Source organism: Panulirus ornatus, chromosome 69, assembly GCF_036320965.1.
Source record: "Panulirus ornatus isolate Po-2019 chromosome 69, ASM3632096v1, whole genome shotgun sequence".
In the NCBI taxonomy this organism is placed as follows: domain Eukaryota; kingdom Metazoa; phylum Arthropoda; class Malacostraca; order Decapoda; family Palinuridae; genus Panulirus; species Panulirus ornatus.
Genome location: NC_092292.1, coordinates 14,015,539 through 14,031,156, shown reverse-complemented (window position 1 = coordinate 14,031,156; position 15,618 = coordinate 14,015,539). Strand labels below are relative to the sequence as shown.

At 42.1% G+C, this 15,618-nt stretch overlaps 1 protein-coding gene across 1 annotated transcript in view; it reads left to right on the top strand.

Moving 5' to 3' along the window:
- Window positions 1-15,618, top strand: part of Mob4 (MOB kinase activator 4) — a 57,046-nt gene that overhangs the window by 17,499 nt on the left and 23,929 nt on the right. The window contains exon 3 of the mRNA XM_071660216.1: window positions 2,050-2,259. Coding sequence (XP_071516317.1) covers window positions 2,050-2,259 — 210 coding nt within the window. The remainder of the gene's footprint in view (window positions 1-2,049; window positions 2,260-15,618) is intronic.

Genomic DNA, 15,618 nt, shown 5'->3' with positions numbered 1-15,618 from the left:
CAGTACCTCCTGTATGTTCAGGCCCAGGTCACTGAAAATCTTTTTCACTCCATCCTTCTACCTCCAGTTTGGTATCCCACTTCTTGTTCCCACCACCTCTGACACATACATCCTCTTTGTTAATCTTTCCTCACTTTTTTCTCCATATATCCAAACCCTTTAAACACATCCTCTTCTGCTTTCTCAACCACACTCTTTTTATTTCCACACTTCTCTCTTAGCACCTCACACCACATATTGTCCTTATACATTTCATTTTCAGCACATCCACTCTTCTTTGTACAACCCTATCTGTAGCCCATGCCTCGCAACTATGCAACATTGTTTGAATTACTAATCCTTTAAATACAACATTTCAAACACCCATTTTTGCTCACTGAGGTAATTTTCTCTCCTTCCACACATTTGTCATTGCTCCCAGAACCTTCGCCCCCTTTCTCACCCTTTGGCTCACTTCTGCTTCCATGGTTCCCTTTGCTGCTAAGTCCACCCCCAGGTATCTAAAACACTTCACTTCCTCCAGTTTTCCCCATTCAAACTTACCTCCCAATTAACTTGTCCCTCAGCCCTACTGAACCTAATAAAAGGTCCTTGCTCTTATTCACATTTACTCTCAATTTTCTCCTTTCACACACTTTTCCAAACTCAGTCACCAACTTCTGTCGTTTCTCACTTGAATCAGCTGCTATAGCTTTATCAACAGCAAACAACAACTGACTCACTTTCCAGGCTTTTTCAACCACAACAGACTGCATACTCACCCCTCTCAGGAAAATTCTTAAATTTACCTCCCTAACCACCCCATGCATTAACAAATTAAACAACCATGGGGACATCACACACCCCTGCCACAGACCAACTTTCACTGGGAACCATTGACTCTCCTATCCTCCTACTCATACACATGCTTTACATCCTTGGTAAAAACTTTTCACTGCTTCTAGCAACTTACCTCCCACACCATATAATCTTAAGACTTTCCACAAAGCATCTCTATCAGCCCAATCATATGCCTTTTTCAGATCTATGAATGCTAAATACAGATCCATCTGTTTTTCTGAGTATTTCTTGCATACATTCTTCAAAGCAAACACCTGATCCAACACATCCTCTACCACTTCTGAAACCACATTGCTCTTCCCCAGTCTGATGCTCTGCACATGTCCTCTTTCTCTCAATCAATACCCTCCCATATAATTTCCCAGGAATACTCAATCTTATACCTCTGTAGTTTGAACACTCACTTTTATCCCCTTTGCTTTTGCAGTAGCACTATGCATGCATTCTGCCAGTCCTCAGGCACTTCACTGTGATCCATACATACATTGAATATCCTTTCCAACCAGTCAACAACACAGTCACTCCCTTTCTTAATAAATTCAACTGTGTTACCATCCAAACCTGCCTTTTTTCTGGATTTCGTCTTCTACAAGGCTTTCACCTCCTCGTCTCTCATAACCAAACCATGATCCCTGACCCTCCCACTTCCCTCACCATCTCGACCAAGGCACCCTGCATCTGCCACTCTATCATCAAACACATGCAACAAACCTTCAAAATACTCGCTCCATCTTCTCACTTCATTACTACCTGTTATCACTTCCTCCCATGCCCCCTTCACTGATGTTCCCATTGGTTCTCAAGTCCTTCACACATTATTTACCTTCTTCAAAAACTTCTTTATATTCTTCCTAAAGTTTAATGATACTCTCTCACCCCAACTCTCATTTGCCCTCTTTTTCGACCCTTGCACCTTCCTCTTGACTTTCTGTTGCTTTCTCTTATACATATTCGTCACTACCTAAGCTGGAGGTGGCCATTCATGAAATTTGGATAAAGATGGGCTCAAAATGACTTCAGAACCTTGCAGATTCAGTTCCTGGTCATTTTAAGGAGTGTATAAAGAGGAAAGGGATATCATTGAATTACTAGTTGGTGGTGAATACACAGTTTTCATGGTTTTATTTCATGGTTATCCTTGATGATTATGCTGCATATGTAGTTTCTGTGTGTAAGCATGAATTTTTGTCATAAGTGTCATATTTTCAGGCAGTTTTGTATGGAACTGAATGGTTTAGCCGTGCGATTACAAGGAGAATGTCAGCCATCCACTTGTACACAAATGACAGCAACAGAACAGTGGATATTTTTGTGTGCAGCTCACAAAACTCCAAAAGAATGCCCTGCTATTGACTACACACGACACACCCTTGATGGAGCAGCCTGTCTTCTCAACTCGAACAAATACTTTCCCAGCAGGTTGGTGTCATTTTATTAAAAGTTTATGGTATACAGTTAGATTTGCTCACATCCTGTGTGTCTTGGTGATTTCACTAGATCTCTATTAAGCAAGTATTCTGCAATCGTGACCAATTTCAGTGTAGGCTATTCTCACATGACCTGCAGTGCTTTTATAGCACTTCTGTCAGTCTTTTTGAGGCTCATCGGTATCTTTTAAACTCAACTGATAACCTAATTAAAGATTAGCTTTAATATTTTTTTAAAGTTGGATGCTTTAGTCACAGACAAAAGTCCATATCAAGACCAAGCCTTAATTGAAATATAGAGGGATTGATGAAAGGGAAAAATAGGAGACAAGGGAAACTGCAAATTTTGGAGGAAGTGAAAATCCTGTCTTTGAAAGTGCCTTGTCATAGTTACCAGAAAAGACATGAGAGGGTAGAAAGTTTCAAAGGTTTAAGGTGTAGGGAAGGAAACAGTGGTCTAGCTAGTGGTGTGGGCACACGGGCAGGCAACTCTTGGGTGAAGAAACCAAAGTAGTACCTATAGAAGAGGGAAGAAAAACCAACCCTGCTGCATAGGGCGAGTCAGGTTTTGAAATTAGCCTGGGAGAGTTTATCAGTTTCACTGTTTTCGACTCAACCCTGCCAAGTAAGTTTGCAGTACTGGAGCCACTCCAGATGTGAGAGCATTACTCCATACGAGGATGGATCAATAGTTTGTATAAATGGAGCAACTGCTCAGGAGAAAAGCAATTTTGACATAAACAGGAATCACAGTTTCTTGGAGGCAGACTTAGCCATTTTTGTAATGAGGGGTTTTCCAAGATAGAGTAGATGTTACAGTAATACTGACTATGTTCATTGAGTTTAGAGGTGAATTCCAGAATTGTTGAAGGAGAGAGGAAAGTTGCATTTTATTCTTCAGATTAATATTCTTGCAAGTAAATTTTGCCTATGCTAAATTAAGATATTCCCTGAAAGTAATGCACTATTGACACCCATTTGGATACTACATCTTCATTTAGTGTGTGGAAAGTCTAAGTGTAATGTGTGAAATGTAAAGCCTGTTTATGATAGGATTATTTGTTATCGGAGAGTCTATAACTATGTCTTTTATGTAAAAGAATTATGGGAGCTAGAAAAATTTATGTCTGGGTATATACATGTATTCATATTGTATTGAGAGAATAAGTTTGCTTATTCAGCAGGGTACTTATTACCATTCAAGACAATATGTTATATATTTATTTATTTATTTTTTTGCTGTCTCCTGCATTTGCGAGGTAGCGCAAGGAAACAGACGAAAGAAATGGCCCAACCCACCCCCATACACATGTATATACATACACGTCCCCACACCCAAAAATACATACCCATACATCTCAATGTACACATATATATACACACATAGACATATACATATATACACATGCACACAATTCACAGTGTCTGCCTTTATTCATTCCCATCGCCACCTCGCCACACATGGAATAACATCCCCCTCCCCCCTCATGTGTGTGAGATAACGCTAGTAAAAGACAACAAAGGCCCCATTCGTTCCCACTCAGTCTCTAGCTGTCATGCAATAATGCCCGAAACCACAGCTCCCTTTCCACATCCAGGCCCCACAGAACTTTCCATGGTTTACCCCAGACGCTTCACATCCCCTGATTCAATCCACTGACAGCACGTTGACCCAGGTATACCACATCGATCCAGTTCACTCTATTCCTTGCCCCCTTTCACCCTCCTGCATGTTCAGGCCCCGATCACTCAAAATCTTTTTCAATCCATCTTTCCACCCCAGTTTGGTCTCCCACTTCTCCTCGTTCCCCCACCTCCGCACATATATCCTCTTGGTCAATCTTTCCTCACTCATTCTCTCCATGTGACCAAACCATTTCAAACACCTTCTTCTGCTCTCTCAACCACGCTCTTCTTATTTCCACACATCTCCTCTCACCCTTACATTACTTACTCGATCAAACCACCCTCACACCACATATTGTCCTCAAACATCCATTTCCAGCACATCCACCCTCCTGCGCACTACTCTATCCATAAGCCCACCCTCGCAACCATACAACATTGTTGGAACCACTATTCCTTCAAACATACCCATTTTTGCTTTCAGAGATAATGTTCTAACTTCCACACATTCTTCAAGGCTCCCAGGATTTTTGCCCCACTCCCCCACCCTAGGAATTCACTCCGCTTCCATGGTTCCATCCGCTGCCAAAATTCCCCCCCCTCCCAATTCGAAACACTTTCTTCCCCCATTTTTCTCCATTCAAACTTACCTCCCAATTGGGCTTGACCCTCAACCCTACTGGACCTAATTAAACCTTGCTCTTATTCACATTTACCTTAACTTTCTTCCCTTTCACACAACTTTACCAAACTCAGTCACCAGCTTGTGCAGTTTCTCACATGAATCACACCAGCCGCTGTATCATCAGCGAACAACAACAGACTCACTTCCCAAGCTCTCCAGCCCAACAGACTGCATCTTGCCCTCTTTCCAAAACTCTTGCATCACCTTCCCAACACCCCAATCCATAAACAAATTAAACACCATGGGAACATCACACACTCCGCCACAACTTACATTACTGAGAACTATCACTTTCCCGCTCTTCCTACACTACACAGGCCTACATCCTCTATAAAAACTTTTCACTGCGTCTAACAACTTCCGCCCACACAATTATGTCTTAATAACTTTCCACAGAGCATCTTGAAAATCAACTCTATCATATGCCTTCTCCAGATCCATAAATGCTACATACAAATTCCATTGCTTTCTAAGTAGTTCTCACATACAATCTTCAAAGCAAACACCTGATCCACACATCCTCTACCACTTTACTGAAACCACACTGCTCTTCCCCAAACTGATGCCTGGTACAAGCCGTCACCCTCTCAATCAATACCCTCCCCAGATAATTTACCAGGAAACTCAACAAACATATTCCTCTGGAATTTTGAGCACTCACGCTTATTCCCCTTTGCCATTATACAATGGCACTACGGCACGCATGCGCCAATCATCAGCACCTCAATATTTTAAGGTTTATATTTATATTTATTTATAATACTTTTGTCGCTGTCTCCCGCGTTTGCTGAGTTAGCGCAAGGAAACAGACGAAAGAAATTGCCCCCCCCTCCCCCCCCATACAATGTATATAACATACGCCCACACGCAAATAAACATACCTACACAGCTTCCATGGTTTACACCCCAGACGCTACACATGCCCTGCTTCATTCCACTGGACAGCACGTTCAACCCCGGTATACCACATCGCCCAATTCACTCTATTCCTTGCCCTCCTTATCACCCTCCTGCCTGTTCAGGCCCCGATCACACAAAATCTTTTTCACTCCATCTTTCCACTCCAATTTTGGTCTCCCTCTTCTCCTTGTTCCCTCCACCTCCAGACACATATAATCCACTTGGCATCTTTCCTCACTCATCCTCTCCATGTGCACAAACCACTCAAAAACACCCTCTTCTGCTGCTCTCAACCACGCTCTTTTTATTTCCACACATCTCTCTACCCTTACGTACTCACTCGATCAAACCACCCACAACCACACAATTGTCCTCAAACACCATTTCCAGCACATCCATCCTCCTGCGCACAACTCTATCCATAGCCCACGCCTCGCAACCATACAACATTGTTGGAACCACTATTCCTTCAAACATACCCATTTTTGCTTTCCGAGATAATGTTCTCGACTTCCACACATTCTTCAAGGCTCCCCAGATTTTCGCCCCCTCCCCCACCCTATGATCCACTTCCGCTTCCATGGTTCCATCCGCTGCCAGATCCACTCCCAGATATCTAAAACACTTCACTTCCTCCAGTTTTTCTCCATTCAAACTCACCTCCCAATTGACTTGACCCTCAACCCTACTGTACCTAATAACCTTGCTCTTATTCACATTTACTCTTAACTTTCTTCTTCCACACACTTTACCAAACTCAGTCACCAGCTTCTGCAGTTTCTCACATGAATCAGCCACCAGCGCTGTATCATCAGCGAACAACAACTGACTCACTTCCCAAGCTCTCTCATCCCCAACAGACTTCATACTTGCCCCTCTTTCCAAAACTTTGCATTTACCTCCCTAACAACCCCCAGCCATTAACAAATTAATCAAACCATGGAGACATTCACCCACCCCTGCGCAAACCGACATTCACTGAGAACCAAGCACTTTCCTCTTTCCTACACGACTCCTGCCTTTACATCCTGATAAAAACTTTTCACTGCTTCTAACAACTTTTCCTCTGCTCAATTACAGAGTATAAGTTTGTTGAGTATTCCTGGTAATTTATATGGGAGGGTATTGATTGAGAGGGTGAAGGCATGTGACAGAGAATCTGATTTGGGGAAGGAGCAGTGTGGTTTCAGAAGAAGAATGTGAGTAGAGGATGTGTGGATCAGGTGTTGGCTTTGAAGAATGTATGTGAGAAATACTTAGAAAAGCAAATGGATTTGTATGTATAGCATTTATGGATCTGGAGAAGGCTTATGATAGAGTTGATAGGAGATGCTCTGTGGAAGGTATTAAGAATATTAAGAAAACCAGATATATAATTTATATTTATTATTTTATTTGTCGCTTCTCCCGCGGTTTGCGATGGTAGCGGCAGGAAACAGCCGAAAGAAATGGCCCCCCCCCCCCCCATACCCCCCCCCCCCCCATACAATATGTTATTATACATAGTCCACACACGAAATTTACATAACCTACAACAGCTTTCCATGGTTTACCCCAGAAGCTTCAACATGCCCTGCTTCAATCCACTGACAGCACGTCAACCCAGGTATTGTATACCACATCGCTCCAATTCACCTATTCCTTGCCTCCTTTCAACCTCCTGCATGTTCAGGCCCCGATCACACAAAATCTTTTTCACTCCATCTTTCCACCTCCAATTTGGTCTCCTCTTCTCCTTGTTCCCTCCTCCTCCGACACATATATCTCTGGTCATTCTTTCCTCCACTCATCTCTCCATGTGCCAAACCACTTCATACACCCTCTTTGCCTCTCCTCAACACGCTCTTTTTATTTCCCACATCTCTCTTACCCTTACGTTACTCACTCGATCAAACCACCTCACACCACACATTGTCCTCAAACATCTCATTTCCAGCACATCCATCCTCCTGCGCACAACTCTATCCATAGCCCACGCCTCGCAACCATACAACATTGTTGGAACCACTATTCCTTCAAACATACCCATTTTTGCTTTCCGAGATAATGTTCTCGACTTCCACACATTCTTCAAGGCTCCCAGAATTTTCGCCCCCTCCCCCACCCTATGATCCACTTCCGCTTCCATGGTTCCATCCGCTGCCAGATCCACTCCCAGATATCTAAAACACTTCACTTCCTCCAGTTTTTCTCCATTCAAACTCACCTCCCAATTGACTTGACCCTCAACCCTACTGTACCTAATAACCTTGCTCTTATTCACATTTACTCTTAACTTTCTTCTTCCACACACTTTACCAAACTCAGTCACCAGCTTCTGCAGTTTCTCACATGAATCAGCCACCAGCGCTGTATCATCAGCGAACAACAACTGACTCACTTCCCAAGCTCTCTCATCCCCAACAGACTTCATACTTGCCCCTCTTTCCAAAACTCTTGCATTTACCTCCCTAACAACCCCATCCATAAACAAATTAAACAACCATGGAGACATCACACACCCCTGCCGCAAACCTACATTCACTGAGAACCAATCACTTTCCTCTCTTCCTACACGTACACATGCCTTACATCCTCGATAAAAACTTTTCACTGCTTCTAACAACTTGCCTCCCACACCATATATTCTTAATACCTTCCACAGAGCATCTCTATCAACTCTATCATATGCCTTCTCCAGATCCATAAATGCTACATACAAATCCATTTGCTTTTCTAAGTATTTCTCACATACATTCTTCAAAGCAAACACCTGATCCACACATCCTCTACCACTTCTGAAACCACACTGCTCTTCCCCAATCTGATGCTCTGTACATGCCTTCACCCTCTCAATCAATACCCTCCCATATAATTTACCAGGAATACTCAACAAACTTATACCTCTGTATATTTGAGCATCACTCTTATCCCCTTTGCCTTTGTTCAATGGCACTTTGCCTGCCAATTCGCCAATCCTCAGGCACCTCCTCCATGGTATATCAACATTAAATAACCTTACCAACCATGTCAACAATACAGTCACCCCTTTTTTAATAATTTCCACTGCAATACCATTCAATAACCCGCTGCCTTGCTGGCTTTTCATCTTCCGCCAAGCTTTCACTACCTTTCTATGTTTACCAAATCATTTTCCTAACCTCTCTCTTTGCACACCACCTCGACCAAAAAACCCTATATCTGCCACTTATCATCAAACACATTAAAACAAACCTTCTAAATCCTCTTCCAACTCCTTTTCACATCACCAATACTTTGTTATCACTCCTATTTGCCCCCTTCATGAAGTTCCCATTTGTTCCCTTGTCTTATGCATCTTTTATTTTCCCTCCTTCCAAAATCTTTTTATTTTCCCTAAAATTTAATGATACTCTCTCACCCAAACTCTCGTTTGCCCTCTTTTTCACCTATTACACTTTCTCTTGACTCATGCCACATTTCTCGTATACACCTCCCTCTATATTTGCATTATTTCCCTGCAGAAAATCGTCCAAATGCCTCTATCTTCTCTTTCACTTAAATTATATATTATATATTTTTTTTTTTTTTTTTTTTTTGCTTTGGCGCTGTCTCCCGCTTTTGCGAGGTTTTAGCGCAAGGAAACAGACGGAAAGGAAATGGCCCAACCCACCCCCATATACATGTATTATACATACGTCACACCACGCAATATAAATACCTTCACAGTTTTCATGGTTTACCCCTAGATCTTCACATTGCCCTGATTCAATCCACTGACAGCACGTCAACCCCGGTATAACCCACATCGATCCAATTCACTCGGATTCTTGCCCTCTTTCACCCTCCTGCATGTTCAGGCCCCGATCACACAAAATCTTTTTCAATCCATTCTTACCACCTCCAATTTGGTCTCTCTCTTCTCCTCGTTCCCACCCACGTTCCGACAAATATATCTCTCTTGGTCAATCTTTCCTCACTCTTTTCTCTCCATGTGCCCAAACCATTTCAAAACACCTCTCTGCGCTCTCAACCGCTCTTTTTTTTATTTCCACACATCTCCTCTCACCTTACGTTTCTTACTCGATCAAACCACTCACACTCACATTGTCCTCAAACATCTCTTTTCCAGCACATCATCCTCCTGTGCTCAACACTATCATAGCCCACGCCTCGCAACCATACAACATTGTTGGAACCACTATTCTTCAAACTTACCCACTTTTGCTTTCCGAGATAATGCTCTTCGACTTCCTCACATTCTTCAAGGCTCCCTGAATTTTTCGCCCCACTCCACCCTCATATGATCCATTTCCGCTTCCGCATGGTTCCATCTGCTGCCAGATCCACTCCAGATAGATATCTATACAATTACTTCCTCCAGTTTTTCTCCATAAACTTACCTCCAATGACTTGACCCTCAACCCTACGGTACCTAATAACTGCTCTTATTCACATATACTCTTAACTTTCTTCTTTCACACACTTTACCAAACTCAGTCACCAGCTTGTGCAGTTTCTCACATGAATCAGCACCAGCTGATATATATTATATATATATATATAATTATATAGATATTATATATATATATATATTATATATATATATATATATTATCCTGGGGAATTAGGGATTAAGAATACTTCACGTATTCCCTGCATGGTCGTAGAAGGAGACTAACAAGGGGAGGGAGCGGGGGCCTGGAATCCTCCCATCTGTTTTTTTTTTTTTTTTTTTTTTTTTTTTTTTTTTTTTTTTAGATTTTCAAAATGATGGAAAGTGGGGGCCAGTTGAGGATTATTCCAAAAAAGTGCCCGTCCTCTGTTTCTTAGCGCTACCCCTCGCTAAGCGGGAAATGGCGAATAGTTTAAAAGAAAGTTTTATATATATGTAGTTATATATATATATATAGATTAGTATATATATATTTATATTATATACTCTATATATTATTATATTTTTTTTTTTTCTTTTTCCAAAGGAAGGAACAGAGAAGGGCCGGGTGAGGATGTTTCTCAGGGCCAGTCCTCTGTTCTTAACGCCTACCTTTCGATGATAGGGCAGAGGAAATGGCGAATAGTATGAAAGAAAAGAAAAATATATATATGGTTCGTGTAGGAGAGAGGAAAGTGATTGGTTCTCAGTGAATGTTGGTTATGCGACAGGGGTGTTTAATGTCTCCATGGTTGTTTAATTTGTTTATGGATGGGGTTGTTAGGGAGGGTGAATGCAAGAGTTTTGTAAAGTCCGTTGTGGAATGAGAGAGCTTGCGAAGGTGAGTCAGTTGTTGCTCGCTGATGATGCAGTGCTGGGTGGCTGATTCGGTGTGAGAAACTGCAGAAGCTGGTGAATGAGTTTGGTAAAGTGTGTGAAAGAAGAAATCTGGAGAGTAAATGTGGAATAAGAGCAAAAAAAAAGGTGTTATTAGGTACAGTAAGGTGAGGGACATGTTCATTTGGGAGGTAAGTTTTAAATGGACGAAAAACTGGAGGAAGATGAAGTGTTTTATATATCTAGAGTGGATTTGGCAGCGCAGAGAACCATGGAATCGGTATAGTGAATCATCGGGTGGGGGGTGGGGGCGTAAGTTCTGGGAGCGTTGAAGAAATGTGTGGACAATCGAGAACATTATCTCGGAAAGCAGAAATGGGTATGTTTGAAGGAATAGTGGCTCCAACCACTGTTATATGGTGCGAGGCGATGGGCTATAGATAGAGTTGTGCGGAGGAGGGTGGATGTGTGGAAATGAGAGGTTTGAGGAAATCCTGTGGTGTGAGGGTGGTATGATTGAGTAAGAATATAGGGTAAGAGAGATTGGGTGGTATAAATAAGAGTGTGGTTGAGGAGAGCAGAAGAGGGTGTTTTGATAATGGTGAGGTCACATGGAGAGATTGAGTGAGGAAGATTGACCAAGGAGGATATTTTGTTTGTCAGAGGGGTAAGGGATACGAGAAGTGGGAGACAAATTGGAGTGGAAAGATGGATGTGAAAAAGATTTTGAGTGATCGGGGCCTGAACATGAGGAGGGTGAGAGGCATGCAAGGAAATAGAGTAAATTGGAATTGATGTGGTATGCTGGGGTCGACGTGCTGTCATTGGATTGAATCAGGGCGTGTGAAGTGTCTGGGGGTAAACCTTGGGAAAGTACTGGGGGGCCTGGGATTGTGGAAAGGGAGCTGTGGTTATTTCCAGTGTATTAACCATGTACAGGCTTGAGAATTGAGTGTGAACATTGTGCCTCGGTTGGTCTTTATAGTGTACTCGCACACATGTGTGTTCTGGTGCTGTGGCGATGATGGGAATGAATATAAGGCAGACAGTATCAATTATGTTCATGTGGTTTAATGTACATGTCTGTGTGTGTATTATGTGTATACATTAAGATGTATAGGTATGTATATTTGTGTGTGTGGACGTGTATGTATTATACATGGTGTATGTGGGTGGGTTGGGCCTTCTTTCGTCTATTTTCCTTGTGCTACCTCGCTAATTGCGGGAGACAGCGACAAAACAAAATAAATAATAAATAATAAAAAAAGCAAAATAAATAAATATATAAAAAGGGGGTGGACTTGTATTGTGAAGGTTGGAAGGCAAGGGGATAAGTTGTGTATGTGCTCAAATTACAGAGGTATAAGTTTGTTGAGTATTCCTGGTAAATTTTATGTGGAGGGTATTTTATGAGAGGGTGAAGGATGTACAGAGATCAGATTGGGGAAGAGCAGGTGTGGTTTCAGAAGTTGGTAGTGGTGTTGTGGATCAGGTGTTTGCTTTGATGAATAAATGTGAGAATACTTAGAAAAGCAAATGGATTTGTATGTGCATTTATGGACTGGAGAAGAATATGATAGAGTTGATAGAGATACTCTGTGGAAGGTACTAGAAAAAAAAAAAAAAAAAAAAAAAAAAAAAAAAAAAAAAAAAAAAAAAAAAAAAAAATATATGGGAGTGGGAGGAAATGTTAGAAGCAGATTGATAGTTTTTATCGAGGATGTTAGGCATTGTACGTGTAGGAAGAGAGGAAAGTGAGTGGTTCTCATGTGAATGTAGGTTTTGCTGCTAGGGATGTGTGATGTCCCATGGTTGTTTATTTGTTTATGGATGGGGTCATTAGGGAGGTGACTGCAAGGTTTTGGAAAAGAGGGCAGTATGCACGTCTGTTGGGGATGCGAGAGCTTGGGAAGTGAGTCAGGTGTTGTTCGTGATGATACACCGCTGGGTGGCTGATTCATGTGAGAATCTGCAAGAAGCTGGTGACTGAGTTGGTAAAAGTGTGTGGAAAGAAGAAAGTTAAGAGTAAAGTGAATTAGAGCAAGGTTTTTAGGTTACAGTAGGGTTGAGGGCAAGTCAATTGGGAGTAAGTTTGAATGGGTGAAATATGGGAAGTAATGTGTTTTAGATATCTGGGAGTGGATCTGGCAGGCAGATGGAACCATGGCAGTGGAAGTGAATCATTAGGGTTGGGAGGGGGCAAAAACCTGGAGCCGTGAAGAATGTGTGGAAGTTTAGAAAACATTATCTCTGAAAAGCAAAAATGGGGATTTTGAAGGATATAGTGGTGTCCAAAAATGTTGTAATGGTTGCGAGGCTGGGCTATGGATAGAGTTTGTGCGCAGGTGGGTGGAAGTGCTGGAATGTGATGTGTGAGGACAATATGTGGTTGTGGAGGTGGTTTGATCGAGTAAGTAATGTAAGGGTAGAGAATGCTGTGGAAATTAGAAGAGCGTGGTTGAGAGGAGAGCAGAAGATGGTGGATTTGAAATGGTTTGGGCACATGGAGAGAATGTTGAGGAAAAGGATTGACAAGAGGATATATAGTGTCAGATGTGGAGGGTACGAGGTGAAGTGGGGACCATTGCGCGGAGGTGGAAGGATGGAGAGTGAAAAAGATTTTGTGTGATCGGGCCCCCTCAACGTGCTAGCGAGGGTGAAAGGAGGGCTAGGAATGGAGTGATTGGATTGAAGTAGTATACTGGGGTCTACGTGCTGTCATGTGGATTGAATCAGGGGCATGTGAAGCATCTGGGTAAAACCATGGAAAGTTTTGTGGGGCCTGGATGTGGAAAGGGAGCGTGGTTTCGGGCATTATTGCGTGGCAGCTAGAGACTGAGTGTGAACGAATGGTGGCCTTTGTTGTCTTTCTAGTGCTACCTCGCACACATAGGGGGGAGGGTGATGGTTTCATGATGTGGCGATACGGTGGCGATGGGAGTGAAGGGGGCAGACAGGTGTGAATTGTGTGCAAGGGTTCTATACTGTATGTGTCTGTTTTTGTATAATATGTGTACATTGAAGGATGTATAGGTATGTATTTGCGTGTTGGTGGGACCGGTTTTTGGTTGTGGTGTGTTATACATTGTGTATGGGGGTGGGGGTTGGGCCATTTCTTTCGTTGTTTCTTGCGCTACCTCGCAAAGCGGGTGGACAGTGACAATGCAAATAATAATATAAAATAAATATGTTTCTACATACATAAGGACCACATACGCAATATGCATACATTCATTTGTACTTAACATACATATTACAAACACATATGCAGACAATACATTTTGTATATACACATGTACAGATTCATTCATGGCTTGTCTCATTCATCCTGCGCTACCCCCGTCCCACAGGACAGTACCTCCTGTATGTTCAGGCCCAGGTCACTGAAAATCTTTTTCACTCCATCCTTCTACTCCAGTTTGGTATCCCACTTCTTGTTCCCACCACCTCTGACACATACATCCTCTTTTTAATCTTTCTCACCTTTTTTCTCCATATATCCAAAACCCTATTAAACACTCTCTTCTGCTTTCTAAAACCCTCACTCTTTTTATTTCCACAACTTCTATCTTAGCACCTCACACCACATATTGTCATGTATACATTTCATTTTCAAGCACATCTCTCTTCTTTGTACAAACCCCTATCTGTAGCCCATGCCTGCAACTATGCAACATTGTTGGAATTGCTAATCCTTTAAATACAACATTTTCAAACACCCATTTTTGCTCACTGAGGGTTAATTTTTCTCCTTCCACACATTTGTCATTGCTCCCAGAACCTTCGCCCCCTTTCTCACCCTTGGGCTCACTTCTGCTTCCATGGTTCCCTTTTGCTGCTAAAGTCACCCCCAGGTATATAAAACACTTCACTTCATCCAGTTTTCCCCATTCAAATACTTATCCTCCATTTAACTTGTCCTCAAGCCCTACTGGAAAAACTAATAAAAAGGTCCTTGCTCTTATTCCACATTTTACTCTCTATTTTCTCCTTTCACACACTTTTCCAAACTCAGTCACCAACTTCTGTCGTTTCTCACTTGAATCAGCTGCTATAGCTTTATCAACAGCAACAACAATAGACTCACTTGCAGGCTTTATCAACCACAACAGACTGCATACTACCCTCTCAGAAAATTCTTAATGTACCTCCCTATCCACCCATGCATTAACATTAATTAAACACCATGGGGACATCACACACCCCGCCACAGTGACCAACTTTCACTGGGAACCATTGACTCTCCTATCCTCTACTCATACACTGTTTACATCCTTGAGTAAAAACTTTTCACTGCTTCTAGAACTTACCTCCCACACCATATAATCTTAAGACTTTCCACAAAAGCATCTATATCAGCCCAATCATATGCCTTTTTCTGATCATATGAATGCCTAAATACAGATCATCTGTTTTTCTGAGTATTTTTGCAACATTCTTCAAAGCAAAACCTTGATCCTAACAATCCTCTCCACTTCTGAAAACCACATTGCTCTTCCCCAGTCTGATGCTCTGCACATGTCCTCTTTCTTCAATCAATACCCTCCCATATAATTTCCCAGGAATTACCAATCTTTATACCTCTGTAGTTTGAACAATCACTTTTATCCCTTGCTTTTTGCAGTAGCACGATGCATGCATTCTGCAGTCCTCGGCACTTCATGGATCCCTATACATACTTTGAATATTCCTTCCAACCAGTCAACAAACACAGTCACTCCCTTTCTTAATAATTCAACTGTGTTACCATCCATACCTGCCTTTTTTCTGGATTTGTCTTCTACAGGCTTTTCACATCTTCGTCTCTCATAACCAAACATGTCCCTGACCTCCCCACTTCCCTCACATCTCGACCAAGGCAACCTTGCATCTGCCACTCTATTTCATCAAAAACATGCAACAAACCTTCA